The sequence below is a fragment of the Acomys minous genome (genome assembly GCF_964271855.1).
Source record: "Acomys minous genome assembly, chromosome: 3".
Lineage (NCBI taxonomy): Eukaryota > Metazoa > Chordata > Mammalia > Rodentia > Muridae > Acomys > Acomys minous.
This window is the reverse complement of record NC_140485.1, coordinates 83,365,670-83,381,395: the sequence shown is the minus strand read 5'-3', so window position 1 is coordinate 83,381,395 and position 15,726 is coordinate 83,365,670. Positions and strand designations below refer to the sequence as shown.

The following is a 15,726-nucleotide window of genomic DNA, read 5'->3' as shown; positions in this document are numbered from 1 at the left end:
ATTCCCAGCAACCACATGGTGGCTTACAACCATCTATAGTGAAATCTGGTACCCTCTTCTAGTATGCAGGCATATATGAAGGTGAAACACTGTATACTTAAATAAATAAATCTTTTAAAAAAAACAAAACAGAGGTGCGGGGGAGGTCATCTGGTAAATCCATGGCTTTTTTTCAAATCAACCTATTAAAGTTAGTTGTCTGGGAGGTTGCTTTAGATTTTGGAATGAGAAAAAAAGAGCTAGTGAGATGGCTCAGTGGGTAAAAGTACCTGCCACCAAGTCTTATAACCTAGTTTGATCTCTAAAAGCCACATGGTGGCAAGAGAGAAAACTGACTCCTCTAAGCTGTCCTCTGACCCCCATACATACGCTGAGGCATGCATGCACACCCACACAGATAAATAAAGGCACAAACTTTTTCCTCTTCTTTTTTTTTTCCCCCTGAGACTGGGTTTCTCTGTGTCACTCTGGCTGTCCTGGACTCACTTTGTAGACCAGGCTGGGCTCAAACTCACAGTGATGTGCCTGTCTCTGCCTTGGAGTGCTGAGATTAAAGGCAGCTGCTCGGCTTAAAGAAAAGGCTAAGTTAGATGAGTACCTACAATATGCCCTCCAGTACTGGGTGCCGCATTCATTATTAATTTTCCCTCAATCTGTCATTTTCTTATTTCTAAGCTTTCCTCCACCTTTGTATGCACGCTCTGCCTAATAACCTAATTTCTAGAACACATCATTAACTTTTACACCTATCAATATTTACCCAAGTTCAACTAAATCTGTAAATACTTACTATGCAAGTGTCCACCCGTTACATATAAATAATTCCATGCCACAGTGTTGGCCGTGTTCCCTCTAGAACAGTGAGCGCCCACCTTTGTATCAGCTAACTCCATAATCACTTCTCTTGGCAGACTGCAGGTTCTCAAGACAAAAGCCAGTCTCAAAGTTGTGCATATCAGTGTGCTTAGCAGAGTATCTTACGCATACAGGGTGAGACACAGTTTTGCCAAGTATAGGTTTTGATTCCTTAGAAATATTTTAGGAAAATTCTCTTCCTAGGCTACAGGTGTAGCTCAGTGGTGAAAAGCAAATTTAGTACACATGAGAATGTGAGTTTGATCTCTAACATCGAGGGGGAGAAGAAAAGAAAACAAAACAAAAAACTTCTTAGGCACCTTTGAACAAAAGCACTTCATACACATCGAAGCCACAACATGCAGAATAAGCAAAAGGCAGGAACAAGTCAGAAATACAAGCCAAGCCCCTCTGCCAACAAACCCGCATTCCACTGTGTGCAGCAAACCTAGTGAGTTTAACACACATGGCTCCACCCTGCTCTAGCTCTATCTAGGTAACAAAATAGCTGAAGCAGTCTAAGTAGCCTCAAGGCCATGCTCACTGACAAGTAATTGCCTAGCCTGTTTGTCCTAGAAAGCACCCTGTGACAGGCGTCCGGCACAATGCCTGCAATCCTCAGCACTCAAAGATAGAGACAGGAAAACTCTACACAAGCTAGAGGCCAGCTTGGTCTACACAGCAAGGTCCAGGCCAGCTATGGCTAACATAGCAAGACCCTGTCTCAAGAAAAGAAAAAGGGAGTCTCTCTTGAAAGATAACAATAATGTTTGTATAAAAGTTATCTCTTCTCGGGCTGGAGAGGTGGCTCAGAGGTTAAGAGCACTGCCTGTGTCGCGAGCAGAGAGTTTACACTCAGAATCCGGAACAAAAGAGTCAGGCCAAGAGCAAGTGGTACGATTTAGCAAGAGAGGTTTATTAGCAATACAAAGGCAACTACAACAAAAGGCAGCGGCTAAGGCTCCAAGGCCAAGCCACCAATACCATTTCATTACACCTTAAAACTATCTTAATTCTAATAGGAGTAGCATTTAGCATCTTATAATATCAATGTTCTGGGAGCTTATGCCATTAGGGTATACGACCTGATATCGCGAAGTTCTGCCGAACAGGTTCGCTGCTGCGACTTGAATCAGTTCTCGGGTTGTTATCTGACAGCATGTCTGTCCGCTCCGTCCGGGGGGAAGCGCCCCGTTGGCTGGCAGCATTTCAAGTGATCATGGTGGCAGCGAGAGAGAGAGAGAGAGAGAGAGAGAGAGAGAGAGAGAGAGAGAGAGAGAGAGAGAGAGAGAGAGAGAGAGAGCTAGCGAGCGAAGAGCGCTGGCTGCTTCTTCTAGGGTTTTTATACTTACTTTAACCTTACCCTCTCTAATTCACACATCTACCTTTCTGCGGCACTCTTATCACCAACTTGCAGTCCTGGCTGCTCCTAGGTCAGAACTTACTACTAAGGTTTTATCTATCACTCACACATCTGGTCAGACGTCAGCTTTTTGGGCTGTCAGCTATTTTCTACGCTGGGCTTTGAAACAAGCCCTGACATGTAGCTGCTTCCTACACTGGGCTTTGAAACAAGCCCTGACATGTTTATTACAGCCTGCTCTTCCAAAGGTCCCAAGATCAATTCCCAGCAACCACATGGTGGCTCACAACCACCTATAATGAGATCTGGTGCCCTCTTCTGGTGTGCAGGGGACATGCAAGCAAAAAACTGTATACTTAATAAATAAATCTTTTGTTGTTGTTGTTGTTTTTGTTTTCTGAGACAGTATTTCTCTGTGCAGCCTTGACTGTCCTGGACTCACTTTGTAGACCAGGCTGGCCTTGAACTCACAGCAATACGCCTGCCTCTGCCTCCTGAGTGCTGGAATTAAAGGCGTGTGCCATCACGCCCAGCCTAATAAATCTTTTTTTTTTTTAAAACGCTATCCCTTCTCTTAGAATAGATGAGGTGGCTCAGTGTAAAGGCTTTTGCTACAACTCCTGAGAACCTGTGTGCACTCCGTTCCTGGTACCTATGAAAGGAGAGACCTGACCCCTGGGGGCTATTCTACCTTCATGTGGGTTGTGCCGCATACACTCACACAAACACAAGTAAATTTTTTTCAAACTTTAAGCTGAGTGTGCTGAAGCATTCCTTTAATCACACCACAGAAGATAGAAGCAGGTCGTCTCTATGAGTTTGAGTCCAACCTGGTCTACTTAATGAGTGCCAGAGCTATATAGTAAATCCTTGTCTGTCTGTCTGTCTGTCTGTCTGTCTGTCTCTCTCTTTCTCTCTCTCTCTCTCTCACACACACACACCCCTACCTTTCTCTAAATGCCTATAAAAGGTAAATTTTATGGCCGGGTGGTGGTGGTGCACGCCTTTAATCACAGCACTCGGGAGGGAGAGGCAGGTACACTTCTGTAAGTTTGAAGCCAGCCCGGTCTACACAGTGAGTTCCAGAACAGCCAGAACTATATAGAAAAACCCTGGGGATGGGGCGGGGGTAAACAAAACCAACCTTCTAGAAGAAATTCTTATTATAGCTAATATTCAATATTCTGTATTTGTTTGTTTGTTTGTTTTTTGAGACAGGGTTTCTCTGTGTAGCCTTGGCTGTCTTGAACTGCCCCTCACCCCCCAACACGCACACAAGGCTGAAGTCAGTGGGAGCCCCATCTCACAAGCAGCAGAGAGCTAGGATCCACCCTCTGGGAGCCCCCGAAGATACCCACACCCACGCACATGCTCTTCTCAAGATACTTTAGGGTTACACACTTTGTCAGTTCCAGTGACATTAAAAGAAAAACATTACCAAGAAGAGACTTGATACCCTATGAGCATATACAGGGGGAGGAAGTCCCCCTCAGTCACAGCCATAGGGGAGGAGAGGGAGGGAGGAATGGGAGGATACAAGAGAGGGGATAACCATTGAGATGTAATATGAATAAATTAATAAAATAAAAATTTAAAAAATTAAAATAAAAAAAAAAGAAAGAAAAACACCCCACTGGTCTGTCACGTGACTTGTTGGGAGGACCTGTGGAAAGGCATCTGTGCCCCATCATCCTTCCAGTCAGTCTTACTGAAGAGACAAACACCCACTCAAGGAACTCAGCAACAGGAACCACTGGACAGGGAAACTCCCTAGGGCACGGGGGAGGCAGGAAAGCGTGCTCAACCTGAGGGTTTCTGATTAGCTTGGGCACTTAGGGTCACATGAGAGAGTAGCTGGCAGCTCTCCGGGAACCTGAGTCAGGATCAGCAGGTCTTTTCCCTGGCACAGTAGTCCCCACAGTTAGGTATGCAACCCCCTCCAATGGAGGCCTTATGAAAACACAGGAGCCTGGGCCCATACCAAGGGTGTCTGATTCACTGGGCTCACAATGAGGATGGTGAGTTTGCACTTCTAGCTCTGGGTGATGGGCATTCTGTGGCTTCATGGAGAAAGTCCTCAGGCCAAGAAGATACTGAGCCTCCCCCTCCCTTTTCCGGGAAGCCTGTGGCAGCGGACAACAGTGTCGGTTCCTGGAAGGAACCACAGCCACTCACCTCACCGTCCAGCCATGCTAACTGCTTCCTGCATTGGTCTCCCATCACCTCCCTACAAACTTTAAAAAAGAGGGAAAGGCCAATGTGCAAATACAAGGAAGCCGAGAGCAGTCCCAACGAAGCTCAGGGAGCCACCAAGACAGTGGGACAGCTTGCCACCCACTCAGCTCATGCCTGTCCCCAGCTCCTCTCACTTGTGTGAATTCTCGTGAGCCTTCTCCTGGTTTCCTTAGTTGGCTGCTAACTAGAGGCCACTGAGCCTGCCCCGGCAGGCTGTTCACCAAAGGGTTAGCATCAGGGGCTTCTGGCCTCTGCTGGTGGCACATGTCGATTGACTCAGGTATGGTCACGGCCACAGAAGCTAACAGCTGCCATCCGTGCCCACAGTGCTCGGGGTCACTTCAGAGCTGAGAAACGTTCCTCCTTGAAGGGGGACGGAAAGGCCCAGTTGGGACACATCGTTCCAACATTTTCCTCCTCATTGTCATCTTTTCTTTTTGAGACAGAGACTTTAGCCAAGCTTGTTTCAAGCTTGCTACAGCCCAAAGATGACCTTGAACTTCTGCTTCTCCTGGTCCCCGCGTCCCCAGTGCTGGGATTACAGGCATTTGTCACCATGCCTGGCTTAATACAGAGGCTGGGAATTGAACCTAGGGCTTTGTGCATGCTAGGCAAGTACCCTACCAACTGAACTACACCCTGAACTTCTACTGCTTCAACTGAGATGACATTGAAGTCTGGAGAACTCAAATGTAACGCTCAAGGCCATGAGGCCAAAGGAGCAACCCCCAATTCCCTAGCGTTAGGTTGATTTAACTATTCCGTGTTCTTCCTGGACTTTGTACAAGGATACTAAGCAACTGGGCCCCTCGGCCACCTATGCCATAAAAAGCAAAGTGCAGTGGGAAGAAATAAAAAGGAGAAAGATGAGGTGTCAGTTTTACTGTGATATCCTAAATCACCACCGACAGAAGGACCACTTCAAAAAAAAAAATCACATTTTGGATGGAGCAGGGATAGCTTTATGGAGTCTGTTAATAATTGAACATTCCGTGCAGTCTTTAACCAGTTCCAAGGTCAAGAGAAACATCAGAAAATATGTGTGTGTGTCAGAGGACAACATTATTCAGGGATTAGTCCCCTGGAGCGATCTGGGCTAGATTTCCGCTTCCAGAACAACCCTTGGAAAGTCCTCCACAAGATCGCACCCTGGCCTCCAACACGTGGGAAAGCAGGGCTGGGGCTGGAGGGGTTCCTGAGATCAGCAGCGGGCAAGAGAAGGACACAAGCATGAACGTGGCCAGTGGCGGCTAAGGAGATCACCATGGGAAACTGGGAAGTTGGTTAAGATGAAAGGAGCCTCAGGCATTGTCCTGGCTCAGCTTTACTTGACAGAGGTAGAGACTCTGAAAGGAGGAATGATGCATTCAAGGTTGTCACTTGTCAAGAACAGAAGGGACATTATAATCTCCCTCCCACACTTTCACATCACAGCCCCCGGGTAAGGAAGACTAAGAACTTTCTCCTTTCAAATCTGACCTGAAGGCTTCGGGCCAACAGGACCAGTGTGAACATCAACTTGAAAATAGGAGTCACAAGGGTTTAAAACACAGCTAAAATTATTTCCAGGAAGGCTCATCTAAGTGCCAATACATTTTTTTGTTTTGTTTTTGCTGGGCATGAATGTCAGTTATACTGACACATTAGCTCAAAGCAGCTTTCTACACACACACACACACACAATATATATATATAAATTGCAAATAAGTACGCATGCCAGAATAACATTACTGCCTGTGCTTTGTCAGTTATGTGTACAGGTACATGTGGGTGCATGTACATGTGTGTGAAGGCCAGGTGCCAATGTCAGGTGTCCTCAGTCACTCTCCGCCTTATTGAGCTCCAGGATCTGCCTGTCTCCCTCGGTATCTGGCTTTTTCCACAAGTGCTGGGGCAGATTCAGGTCTCAGGATTGGAGAACGAGCTCATTACCATTTTCCCTTATCCCTATCTGCAGCTTTTATGGGAAACTGTGTTTTTGTGTATGCACACGGGCACACATATTTGTGTGTGTCTGGGAGCATGTGTGTGTATGTGAAGGCCAGAGGACAATGGTGGGTATTGTTCCTTGGGGCACTCTTTACCTTATTATTTTTTAAAGGATCTCTTTTTTCTATCCTTTTAAAAGTACTATTATATTTATTTACTTATTGTGTATGTATGTGTACCGTCGCATATGTCGAGCAAGACCTAAGAATACATTGGGGAAGTGTGTTCCCTCTTTCTACCATGGGGGTCCCTGGAATTGAACTCAGGTCATAAGGCTTGGCAGCAGGCACCTTTACCCACTAAGCCTTCTGCTAAGTCCAGCCCCACCACTTTACTTACTTATTTATTTATTTGAGACACAGTCTTACTGACCTAGAACTCACCAGTTAGGCTAGGCTGGCTGGCCTGCAAGCCCCAGAAATCTGCTTGCCTACACCTCCTCAACACCCCAATTATAAGGGTTCACAACTGCACTTGGCTTATTTCCCATGGCTTCTGGGGATTGAACTCAAGAGCCCATGCTTGCAAGGCAAGTAGCTTACCAAGTATGCTATCGGCAGCCCATTCCCTTTGGAGGGCTTCCCTCCCTCCCCTCTTCCCTCCCTCCCCCCGCTGACTCCCTACCCCCCTCATCTTATATTTTACTTACAAGGTAAACTGGCAGGTGGTTAGAAAAGATTAAAGTTGATATAGACATGACATATTAAGGGGAGGCAAATGGGGCAATACTGTCTATAAATAGAGCCCAGAACAACCCTTCCCAAAGCAAACATTTTCACCAGGGAGAAACAAACTCAGAAGGATGGAGTCGTGTGCTGCTGTTAGAATTGGTATTTATAAAGTGTGCGTGTGTAGTATAAAGGAGCCGGGGGAGGGAGGCATGGGGAGACTTTATACTACACAGAAACAGACTCAAGATGCTGTGGGAGTACAGCAGCTCTGTGCAGTGGCTGACAGGAAGTCAGCAGGAGCCTGGAGAATCCTCTCCCCTGACCAAGCATGTTAAGCAGTGTGGCCCCACACTGCTCCTCACGTTTACTGTTTAGTAGCCTGGCATGCTGAGAGCCTCTCTGACCTTTGCTCCTGAAAGAAGACCCGAGAATGCTGCTGAAACCCAAACAAGCTGGCCAATGGCCCTTGGCCACAGTTCTTGGCATGTTCACACACCTGCCCACAGTGCTGGGAATGGCAGCTCCTTAGTAAATCCAGGGTCTGCCCATCAGGAAGGGCTTGTATTCCCTGTCCAGTCTTTTCCCCCCCTAAGAAGAAAAAGGCAATTGGTGCCTCCAAGCTGGCATCTTTCCTGAGAAGCCTAAATCTCCTCCAGCCTGCCTGACCCTGCAACCACAAGTTCTCAAAGTGAACGGCAGTATCTGTACACTGCTTTCAGGGAGCCTAGGACCACAACCTACAAGTTATGGCTTGACCCGAGCTCAGCTTCTGTCATGCAAGGCAGTAAAGAGCAAATCCCACCAGCCCGTTTGCAATGTCAGCAATGACCACCACCCCCCCCCCCCGAGAGAGAGAGAGAGAGAGAGAGAGAGAGAGAGAGAGAGAGAGCGAGAGAGAGAGAGAGAGAGTTCCTAGACAGTGGGTATGTAAGAAGGCAGAGAAAATAAGGGGCCCATGCCTTTACACATCTTTTCTGTAGCAACTGCATTGGCTTTAACTTAGTAACAAATTGTCCTGGAATTCTTGGCCTTGGAGCAAACATGTCAGCTCCTTGGTTACACCTTCGTCACTGCTCAAAGTACTACACACTTTAACCTTCCTGCTCTTTCCATAGGCCTGGGTTTGTCCTGTCTCCAGGAAACTTTATATGTTGCCTAAAATGAGCATCCCAGCAGGCTGTGAGGCCGCAGCCAGCTCGGGCTTCAGAGTGTTGCCCAGCTCCTAGGGAGCCACCACACCACCAGACTGAAACTCAGCCCCGGCAGAAACAGGAGCCTAGCCACGTGGCTCACAGCTTTTTTAACTGCTACTGTCAGCATTGAGAAACTTCCCCCAGAGGCTTCTACGAAATTGAAAAGAGTAATGCTGGAGGTGGCCCGGAGGTACGCACCAGTAATCCTAGACCTTGGGAGGTTAAGGCAGGATCATGAGTTCAAGGCCAGCCTGAGCTACACAGTGAGGTCAAAAAGCAGGTTAAATTTTGTCGCGAGCAGCCTTCGCCGATAAAGGAGACGCGGCAACTCAGGATTCTTCCGACAGCGATTTTATTGTACAGCTCTTTGCAGACAGATGGAGAAGGACCTCTTCCCCAAAAAACCCGAGGCTTATATAGGGAATTCAGGGGCGTATAGGGACGTGTCCTCTTATCATTGGTGCTCTAGAGAATACCCAATTAGCATATCGTCCGAGTAAGCAGGTTATGTAAGGATGACGTAATTGCGCATGCGCACTGGCCGCAAGGGCTTCCGTGAAGAACCAGGAAACAGGAAACCAGCGTCATCTTGTAATGGCGGAGCGGCTCCCGACAAAATTTCTCTAACAGGAAACGAAGGTGCAAGCAGGCTGTCCAGCTAATAATGAGCAAGTCCCTGAGGCTCAACAAAGCCAAGCCAAGAACAGCCGCTGACCTGCCCCGGGCTTCCTGACAGCCACCTTGCTAGATTCCCATGAGCCTTCATGCTCCGGAAGCCAGGACAAGCTCAGGGTAGGGCAGGCGTTCCGCCACTCAAAGCCACAGGCAGTGAAAAGAGTAAGGAGCAGAGGATGCGATGTGTATATAAGGCCGGGGAGGAGTACAAGAAACCAGGCACCCCTGAGCAGATGGGTTACCTTGCTACCTTCACAGCTTTGAACCATATGCACAGCATGTAGAGGCTTTCTAAACTAAAAAATTTTAAATTAATGCAGTAAACCTGGAGGTACACACATTTAATCCCAGCACTTGGGAGGCAGAAGCAGGCATATGTCTGAGTTGAAGGCCAGCCTGGTCTGCAGAGCAAGTTCAAGGACGGCCAGGGCTATAAATAAAGGCCCTGTCTTAAAAAATAAAAACAAAAATTAATGCAGTATAACTTAATTTACACACACACACACACACACACACACACACACACACACACACGGGACTGAATGCAATGCTTGATCGCTGAATGCTCACACAAAAACACTTCAATCACACAGCTTATTTCTAAAGAACAGGAGGTGAAGAAAGACAGCTACGTGGCTATGCAGCATGTATTAGTATTTTGTGGACAAAGAGCAGTCCTACTGTTGCACTTATTTTAAAACAAGATAACCCGCCTTGAAAAGCAGTAGCTTCAGTTCCAAGCGCTGTGCTCCTCGGTACTGAGCTGTGGGTTGAGTCACAGCCCATCTCACTGTACAATTGTGTGTATTCAGTCTCCTCTCTGAAATGCTATAGCAAGCAACACCGACCCCAAGCTGCCCGCCCCTCAGCTCTATTTCCCAGGGACAGAAAACTCCATGGAAAAGAACCTGAAAGGAATCAAACAGCAACCAAAATGGTAGCCAACCTACAGAGCAAAGCCAGGCAGTGGGCAGAAGGAAGGCTGAAGGTACAAGTATAGGACGGGAAGCCACAGCGCAGGTGTGACTGTCAGGAGATGCACTCCCCAAACTGTGCAATTTCAGCAACCCAGAGTCAAATGGTGGGGATTTTACAAAATTGTCCAGCAAAATGTTAGTTAGCCAGGTTTCCTAGTAAAGTCCAGTAAATTATTTTTTTCAAGTTTATATTACAAAATATGTGTTTAGATATAAACTAGAGAGATAAAAGGCATGAAGACAGCAACGAACAGGAAACTCGGGCTGCGGCTCTGGCTCCTTTGCTGCGGCGTTGACTGCTTTGCAGAGGACAGGAGTTGTTCCTGTAAATCCATCCCCACAGCGATCCGACACCTCCAGCCCACGCAGGCACCTTCACTCACACACACAACTAAAATTACAATGTCTTTTTTTTTTTTTAACAAAAGTTAAAATTCAGTGGAAAGGAGCAGGGTGTGGCGGCGCACACCTTTAATCCCAGCACTGGGGAGGCAGAGGCAGGTGGATCACTGTGAGTTCGAGGCCAGCCTGGTTTACAAAGTGAGTCCAGGACAGCCAAGACTACACAGGAAAACCTTGTCTCGAAAAACAAAACAAAACAAAATTCAGTGGAAAGTATGCACGTGTATAAAATGCCCAAATGTAGAAAATTTTATTTACTTTTCTTGAAACAGGGTCTCACCTTGGCCTTGAACTCAGAGATGGAGCTGAGTCTGCCTGGGTGCTGGGGTTAAAGGCACGCACCACCAAGCCCAGCTGAAAACGTATGAAGTTTCATCTCTGGGTATGTTCTTTGTTCAGAAAAACTTCCAAGTTACCTTGGAAAGACAAAACTGTCTAGGATACAGCCTGAAGGGATGAGGAAACAAGATGGGCGGGGCCTCTCCACCTCCCTCAGAATGCCCAGGTGGCGGCACTGGTGCTCACTTGCAAAAGTTATTTATATCCCTGTGAGCAGCCAGGTCACCCCAATAAACCAACCAGTCCTTTTAGGATCATGGGGACATGCCTGATGTGCTACCCCCGGTAGCTGACACAGCAGGAAGAACTGCAGAAGGCAGGCCTGGAGAATGGATCAAGATGTTTAGAGGGAAAATACCAAGCGGCCAGAAACAAACGAAAGATCCAAGTATTGACAACAAAATCCCCAGGACTGGGGTAAAACTGGATCTTCTGCACCCCAAGGATGAGCCCTGTTCTGTTCAGCTTCCTCTCCACATCCAATCTGCTAGCAGCAGAGTGCACTCAGAGGGCTGGAGGATGGCTCTGGCAAGGAAGCTCACGTGTGCGCAGCTCCAGCTCCAAGGGATCTTTGGTCTCTCAGGGCACCCGCACTACACATTCAAACAAAAGCACTCGAAAAGCCAGGCACTGCTTTGGGAGGTTGTACAATTTAGACCAGTGAGGCTCAGCTTGGGTGCATAAGCCAACAGGGACAGGCCCTCGAAGGTTATAGACCAGGCTTAACTGCCAGTCCGAATTGTGCTATTTGTCACAGACTGAACTGTGTCACCTCACCATCGGGAGGATGCACTGCATTCCCAGAAAATAGCGAGCCCAAATAAAATCTTGTGACCTTTTAAAAAATGGTTATTTCAAGTCAGGTTGGAAAATGTAGGCTGAGCCTTCCTATCGTCAGCAGCAAGAGTACAGACCGGGCTTCAGCAGCGCCTCTGTACGCTGTCTGGGTCCATGCAGTTGTCTTCCTTAGTGCCATAAGGAGGGTCCCTGCCTCACAGAACAAAGAACGAATCCCACAGCCTGGGGCTGCTTCTCATTTGTACTGTGACTAAAACCATAGACTTTATTTTATGGTTAAAATACATATATAGAAGGGGTGGTGGTGGGAGACCAGGTGGAAAGTGAAAGCTGTGCCAGAACAAAACCTGAAATTCTAGTGTCTGAAAGAAGTGTGATTAAAGTCTAAGTGAGTTGTGTGTCATACAAAGTCTCTGTGTAAAGTGATTTTTAAAAAACCCGGCATTCCCCAGCTCTCAGGCACGTTGCCACATACGCGTCTGAGAAAGGTTCTCTCTCATGTGACACAGAGAGCAGCTTCTACTGGAATCGAGTGGAGAATTTGGGAGACACAGGGACGGTCAAGGGAAGTTCACTCGATTTCACCTCCACTGCTGGGTACTTGCGGATTGGGTTTGCCTTGTGCACCTGCAGTGAAAGAAAAGCAAAGTCACCACTTCGGTGGATGCCACAGACCGATGTGCTCAGTCTTTCCTTTTGTCTTTTAGAGGAAAATGGTTGGAAAGGTTTATAGATCCCAATTACAAATTTAAGGGGAAGAAGGGCACAGTAAAATGGAGAAGTGTGATGCCCAAACAGGTTTCTACTGTTGCTCACTGGGCCCCTCACTAAGAATGTCAAATTTATCCCCAGCATAACTTACTAGGGAGAAACAGGGCCTTGCTCAACTGTAGCAGACAAAAGCTACAAGTTAAAATTTTGTGCCAGAGGCTAGAGAGATGGCTCAGCGGATAAGAGCCCTGACTGCTCCTCCAGAGGACCCAGGTTCAATTCTCACCACCTACATGGTGGCTCACAACTCTGTAACTCCAGCCCCAGGGCATGTGGCCCCTCCTCTGATGTGAGGGCATTAGGTACACTCAAGCAAAGCACTCATATGCATAAAATATTACATCTTTAAAAAGTTAAAAATAAATGTTTTTTTTTTTTTGAGACAGGGTTTCTCTGTGTAGCCTTGGCTATCCTAGATTCACTTTGCACACAAGGCTGGCCTCAAACCCACAGTTATCGCCTACCTCTGCCTCCCTGAGTGCTGGGATTAAAGGAATGTGCCACTATGCCTAGCTTAAATAATAATTTCTTTTTAAAATGGGATCTGACACCATTTTCTGGTTCCCATGGGCACTGCATGCACGTGGTACACAGACATGTATGCACTCAAAATGCTCATATCTAAAAAAACAAAAATTTTAAAATATTTTTTAAAATAGCCAGAGTGAAATTTTAAGCTTGTTTAATTGACGTTTAGTACTCAACAAAATCACAGACCAAAACAAAAGGCAAAAGCAATTATCAAGAAGGGCTGCTGGGAAGCAGGTGCCGCCCATCCTTCTGAAGAGTGTAAGATTAGCCCTAGAGTGAGCCGACCTAACACAGTGATAATCAGCACTGATTAACTGTGCTGTAGGGTACTGCCACTGGCCTACACTGAGGACAGCTGTAAGACACAGATTTAAACTGGGAACAAACTCAGTAGGCAGGTACCTGGGCAGAAAATAACCACGGACAAACGGCGGCTGATTTTTGAAGTGAACCTATGAGACATTGCACTGTTTGCTCACTCACACCCCCTGTCAGTGCAGATGCAGAATAGATCGTCCCAGCCCCACCAGAAACCAGAATAGAGACAACAGGGCTGTGCGCGCGCATGCAGCCCGGTCAGTTACCAGCTCTCTGCGAAGCCTGGCTAGCTCCTCCTGCTGCTGCTCCTCCTCTTGTTGCCTCGCTTCCTCCAACTGCTGCATTTTCCAGGCCTCCATTTCAGCCATTTTCTTTTTCCACTCCTGCCGTTCCTTGGCTCTCTTCTCAGTGGCCAGCTGAAAAGGTTCCTGATCTAGAGAACCAGAAAGGTTCTCTGAGTACAGAAACAAAGACAATATTGACGCATGTGCTGTACTCATAAGGCCCTAGGAGTAGGCCAACCCGAAAGACATGGCTAGCAACCAGAAGCTGCCGAGGAGGAAGATGGAGCGAGGCCGCGCCACAGACTCAGAATGCTGAGAAGTCGGAAAGGCCTCTGGAAATCATTTAGTCTAAGAGCCCCGGGTGGTGGGGCAGCTACACTCTCCTACACAGGGACTTGGAGTCAGAAGGAAGAGTCCCAATCTCCTGCCACACCGCCCAACGGCACCATCCCTCATCCACTTGTCCTCCTTGGGTGTGGCCAGCTGCATCGGCCTCGGTTCCCGTTCTATCAGTCTGCCCCACAGACTTAACACAAAGGGAGCTAGGGGTCCAGCAAAGGCAACAAAAGACTGGGCCTGAGGGAGGAAAGCTACCATGCCCTCAGATAAAGCATCTCTTGTTGACACAGCGCCGTTCTCCCCTAGCTGAGTCCTAAGTACGTCCCCGCAAAGCGTGGCACTCTGTCCCACCCGCACGAGCACACAGAACACTACCAGCAGCTGACTTCTTCTCTTTCTTGGGAACAAAGGGCTCTTGGAAGATGACGGTGTTTGGGTGAGCCTTGAAGCAAGCTGCTTTCTTCTGCTGCTTCAGCTCTTCCTCCAGCTGTTAGAAGAAAGTCTGTCAGCCAGCCACACACAGTGTGTCATGGCTACTGCAGCCACGACACACATCCTGGACTGCCTGCCTGAGAAGACGGCACTCTGCATCCGCTACTTCTTACAAAGGAGTAGTTAGCCTCCGAGGCTCCATTACATCCTGCTTACTTTTGTTTTGAGGTTAAACAGAGAACAGTGATGGTGGCAAAGTTAGATGCCAATTATACCAACCTATAACCAATCATTTGTCTCTGATCACCTATTATGGGCGACTATAATACATCCCATGTTGAAAAACCAGCCTATTTTATTGAGAACCAATTCTCCCATCCTGTTTCCTACCAAAGCACTAACTTATCCAGGTGAGACCCTACAGAAACTCCTGACTGAGAAGGAGTCTCACAGTCCCCAGCTGACTGCTAAAGCAGGCATGAACAAACTTCAGCCTGCTGCCCAAATGCATCTTGAATTACGAATAGGCTTTACATGCCCAAAGGGTCAACTATGCATACAGGGGCAAAGGAGGGGAATGCCCGACAGACGTCCTATGTAACCTATAAAACCTAAAATAACTATTAGCTGACCTTTTACATAAAACTGATGTGACTCCTGGTTTACATAGAATATATTAAAATAATCAAATCTGTCATCCCAGATGATTTCAGTATAGAATCTACCTAAAGGCCCGCCCACTCACCTACCCACGCCCTCAACCAACCAGCCAACCAGCTGCTCCCCATTCCTACCTGGCATTTCCACATCTTGGCCTTGTAGGCTCCTCTTTTGTCTGTCTCCAAGGAGAAAGGCACAGCCTGAGTCACATTCTTTACCTTTCTCTCTGGCAGGTTAACAGTGTCAAAATAGGGCAGAGGAAGTGCCTTGAACTTGGGCACCTAATGGAGCACATAAGAGTAAGAACAACATAAGGGCCTTTTATCAATGGACAGGAAACCTATCCCGCAGAGGATGTCAGATCCTGTTGATAGCTTCAGGGCCTCCCCACCTTCAAGTCTCTGAGTAACAGGAAACTATAAAGAACTCTTGCCAGACACAGCAACGCACACCTCTAGCCCAGATCCCAGGAGTTCAGCACACCTGCCTAGACTACGTGGTGAGACAATGTCCCCAAACCAAATGAAACCAAAACAGCCTCTGAGCAAGTACGCTGGTAGGCATTTTGTCAATTTGACACAAGCCAGGGTTATCTTGGAAGAATAAACTTCAACTGAAAAAACATGGCCAAACAAGCCTTTTTTTTTCCCCCCAAGATGCTTTCCGGTTTTATCACAGCAACAGAAAGCAAACGGAGACACAGACAAAGCAATATTTACTCCTGAATATGTGTATGAACCCGAAAGACAGGACGAGTAAGTCAACGTTCAAAGCAGCACAGCCTAGCAGAGAAGCAACGGACCTTTTTTTAGACCCTAAAGAAAACCTAAGCTTTCCTCCTAATATTCCAAACTGGCAGTCACTAGCCTCCTTGTGCCAGACAGATTACTTAAT

The 15,726-nt window shown here is 47.3% G+C and overlaps 2 protein-coding genes and 1 long non-coding RNA gene across 7 annotated transcripts in view; 1 reads left to right on the top strand and 2 right to left on the bottom strand.

The window, feature by feature from the left end:
- The window catches only part of LOC311594406 (bcl-2-like protein 1), a 109,385-nt gene that overhangs the window by 5,579 nt on the left and 88,080 nt on the right, over nucleotides 1-15,726 (bottom strand). The window lies entirely within an intron of this gene.
- Nucleotides 1-15,726, top strand: part of LOC311594415 — a 161,780-nt gene that overhangs the window by 69,169 nt on the left and 76,885 nt on the right. The window lies entirely within an intron of this gene.
- The window catches only part of LOC311594392 (targeting protein for Xklp2-like), a 77,140-nt gene continuing 73,149 nt past the window's right edge, over nucleotides 11,736-15,726 (bottom strand). For 4 of the 5 annotated variants that reach the window (XM_084776028.1, XM_084776027.1, XM_084776025.1 and 1 more), the window contains 4 exons: nucleotides 14,967-15,113; nucleotides 14,116-14,227; nucleotides 13,384-13,571; nucleotides 11,736-12,124 (listed from right to left, as the gene is read on the bottom strand). In XM_084776028.1, the coding sequence (XP_084632154.1) occupies nucleotides 12,017-12,124; nucleotides 13,384-13,571; nucleotides 14,116-14,227; nucleotides 14,967-15,113 (555 nt within the window). In that variant the 3' untranslated portion in view covers nucleotides 11,736-12,016. The remainder of the gene's footprint in view (nucleotides 12,125-13,383; nucleotides 13,572-14,115; nucleotides 14,228-14,966; nucleotides 15,114-15,726) is intronic. The other variant, XM_084776026.1, reaches the window with a different exon arrangement.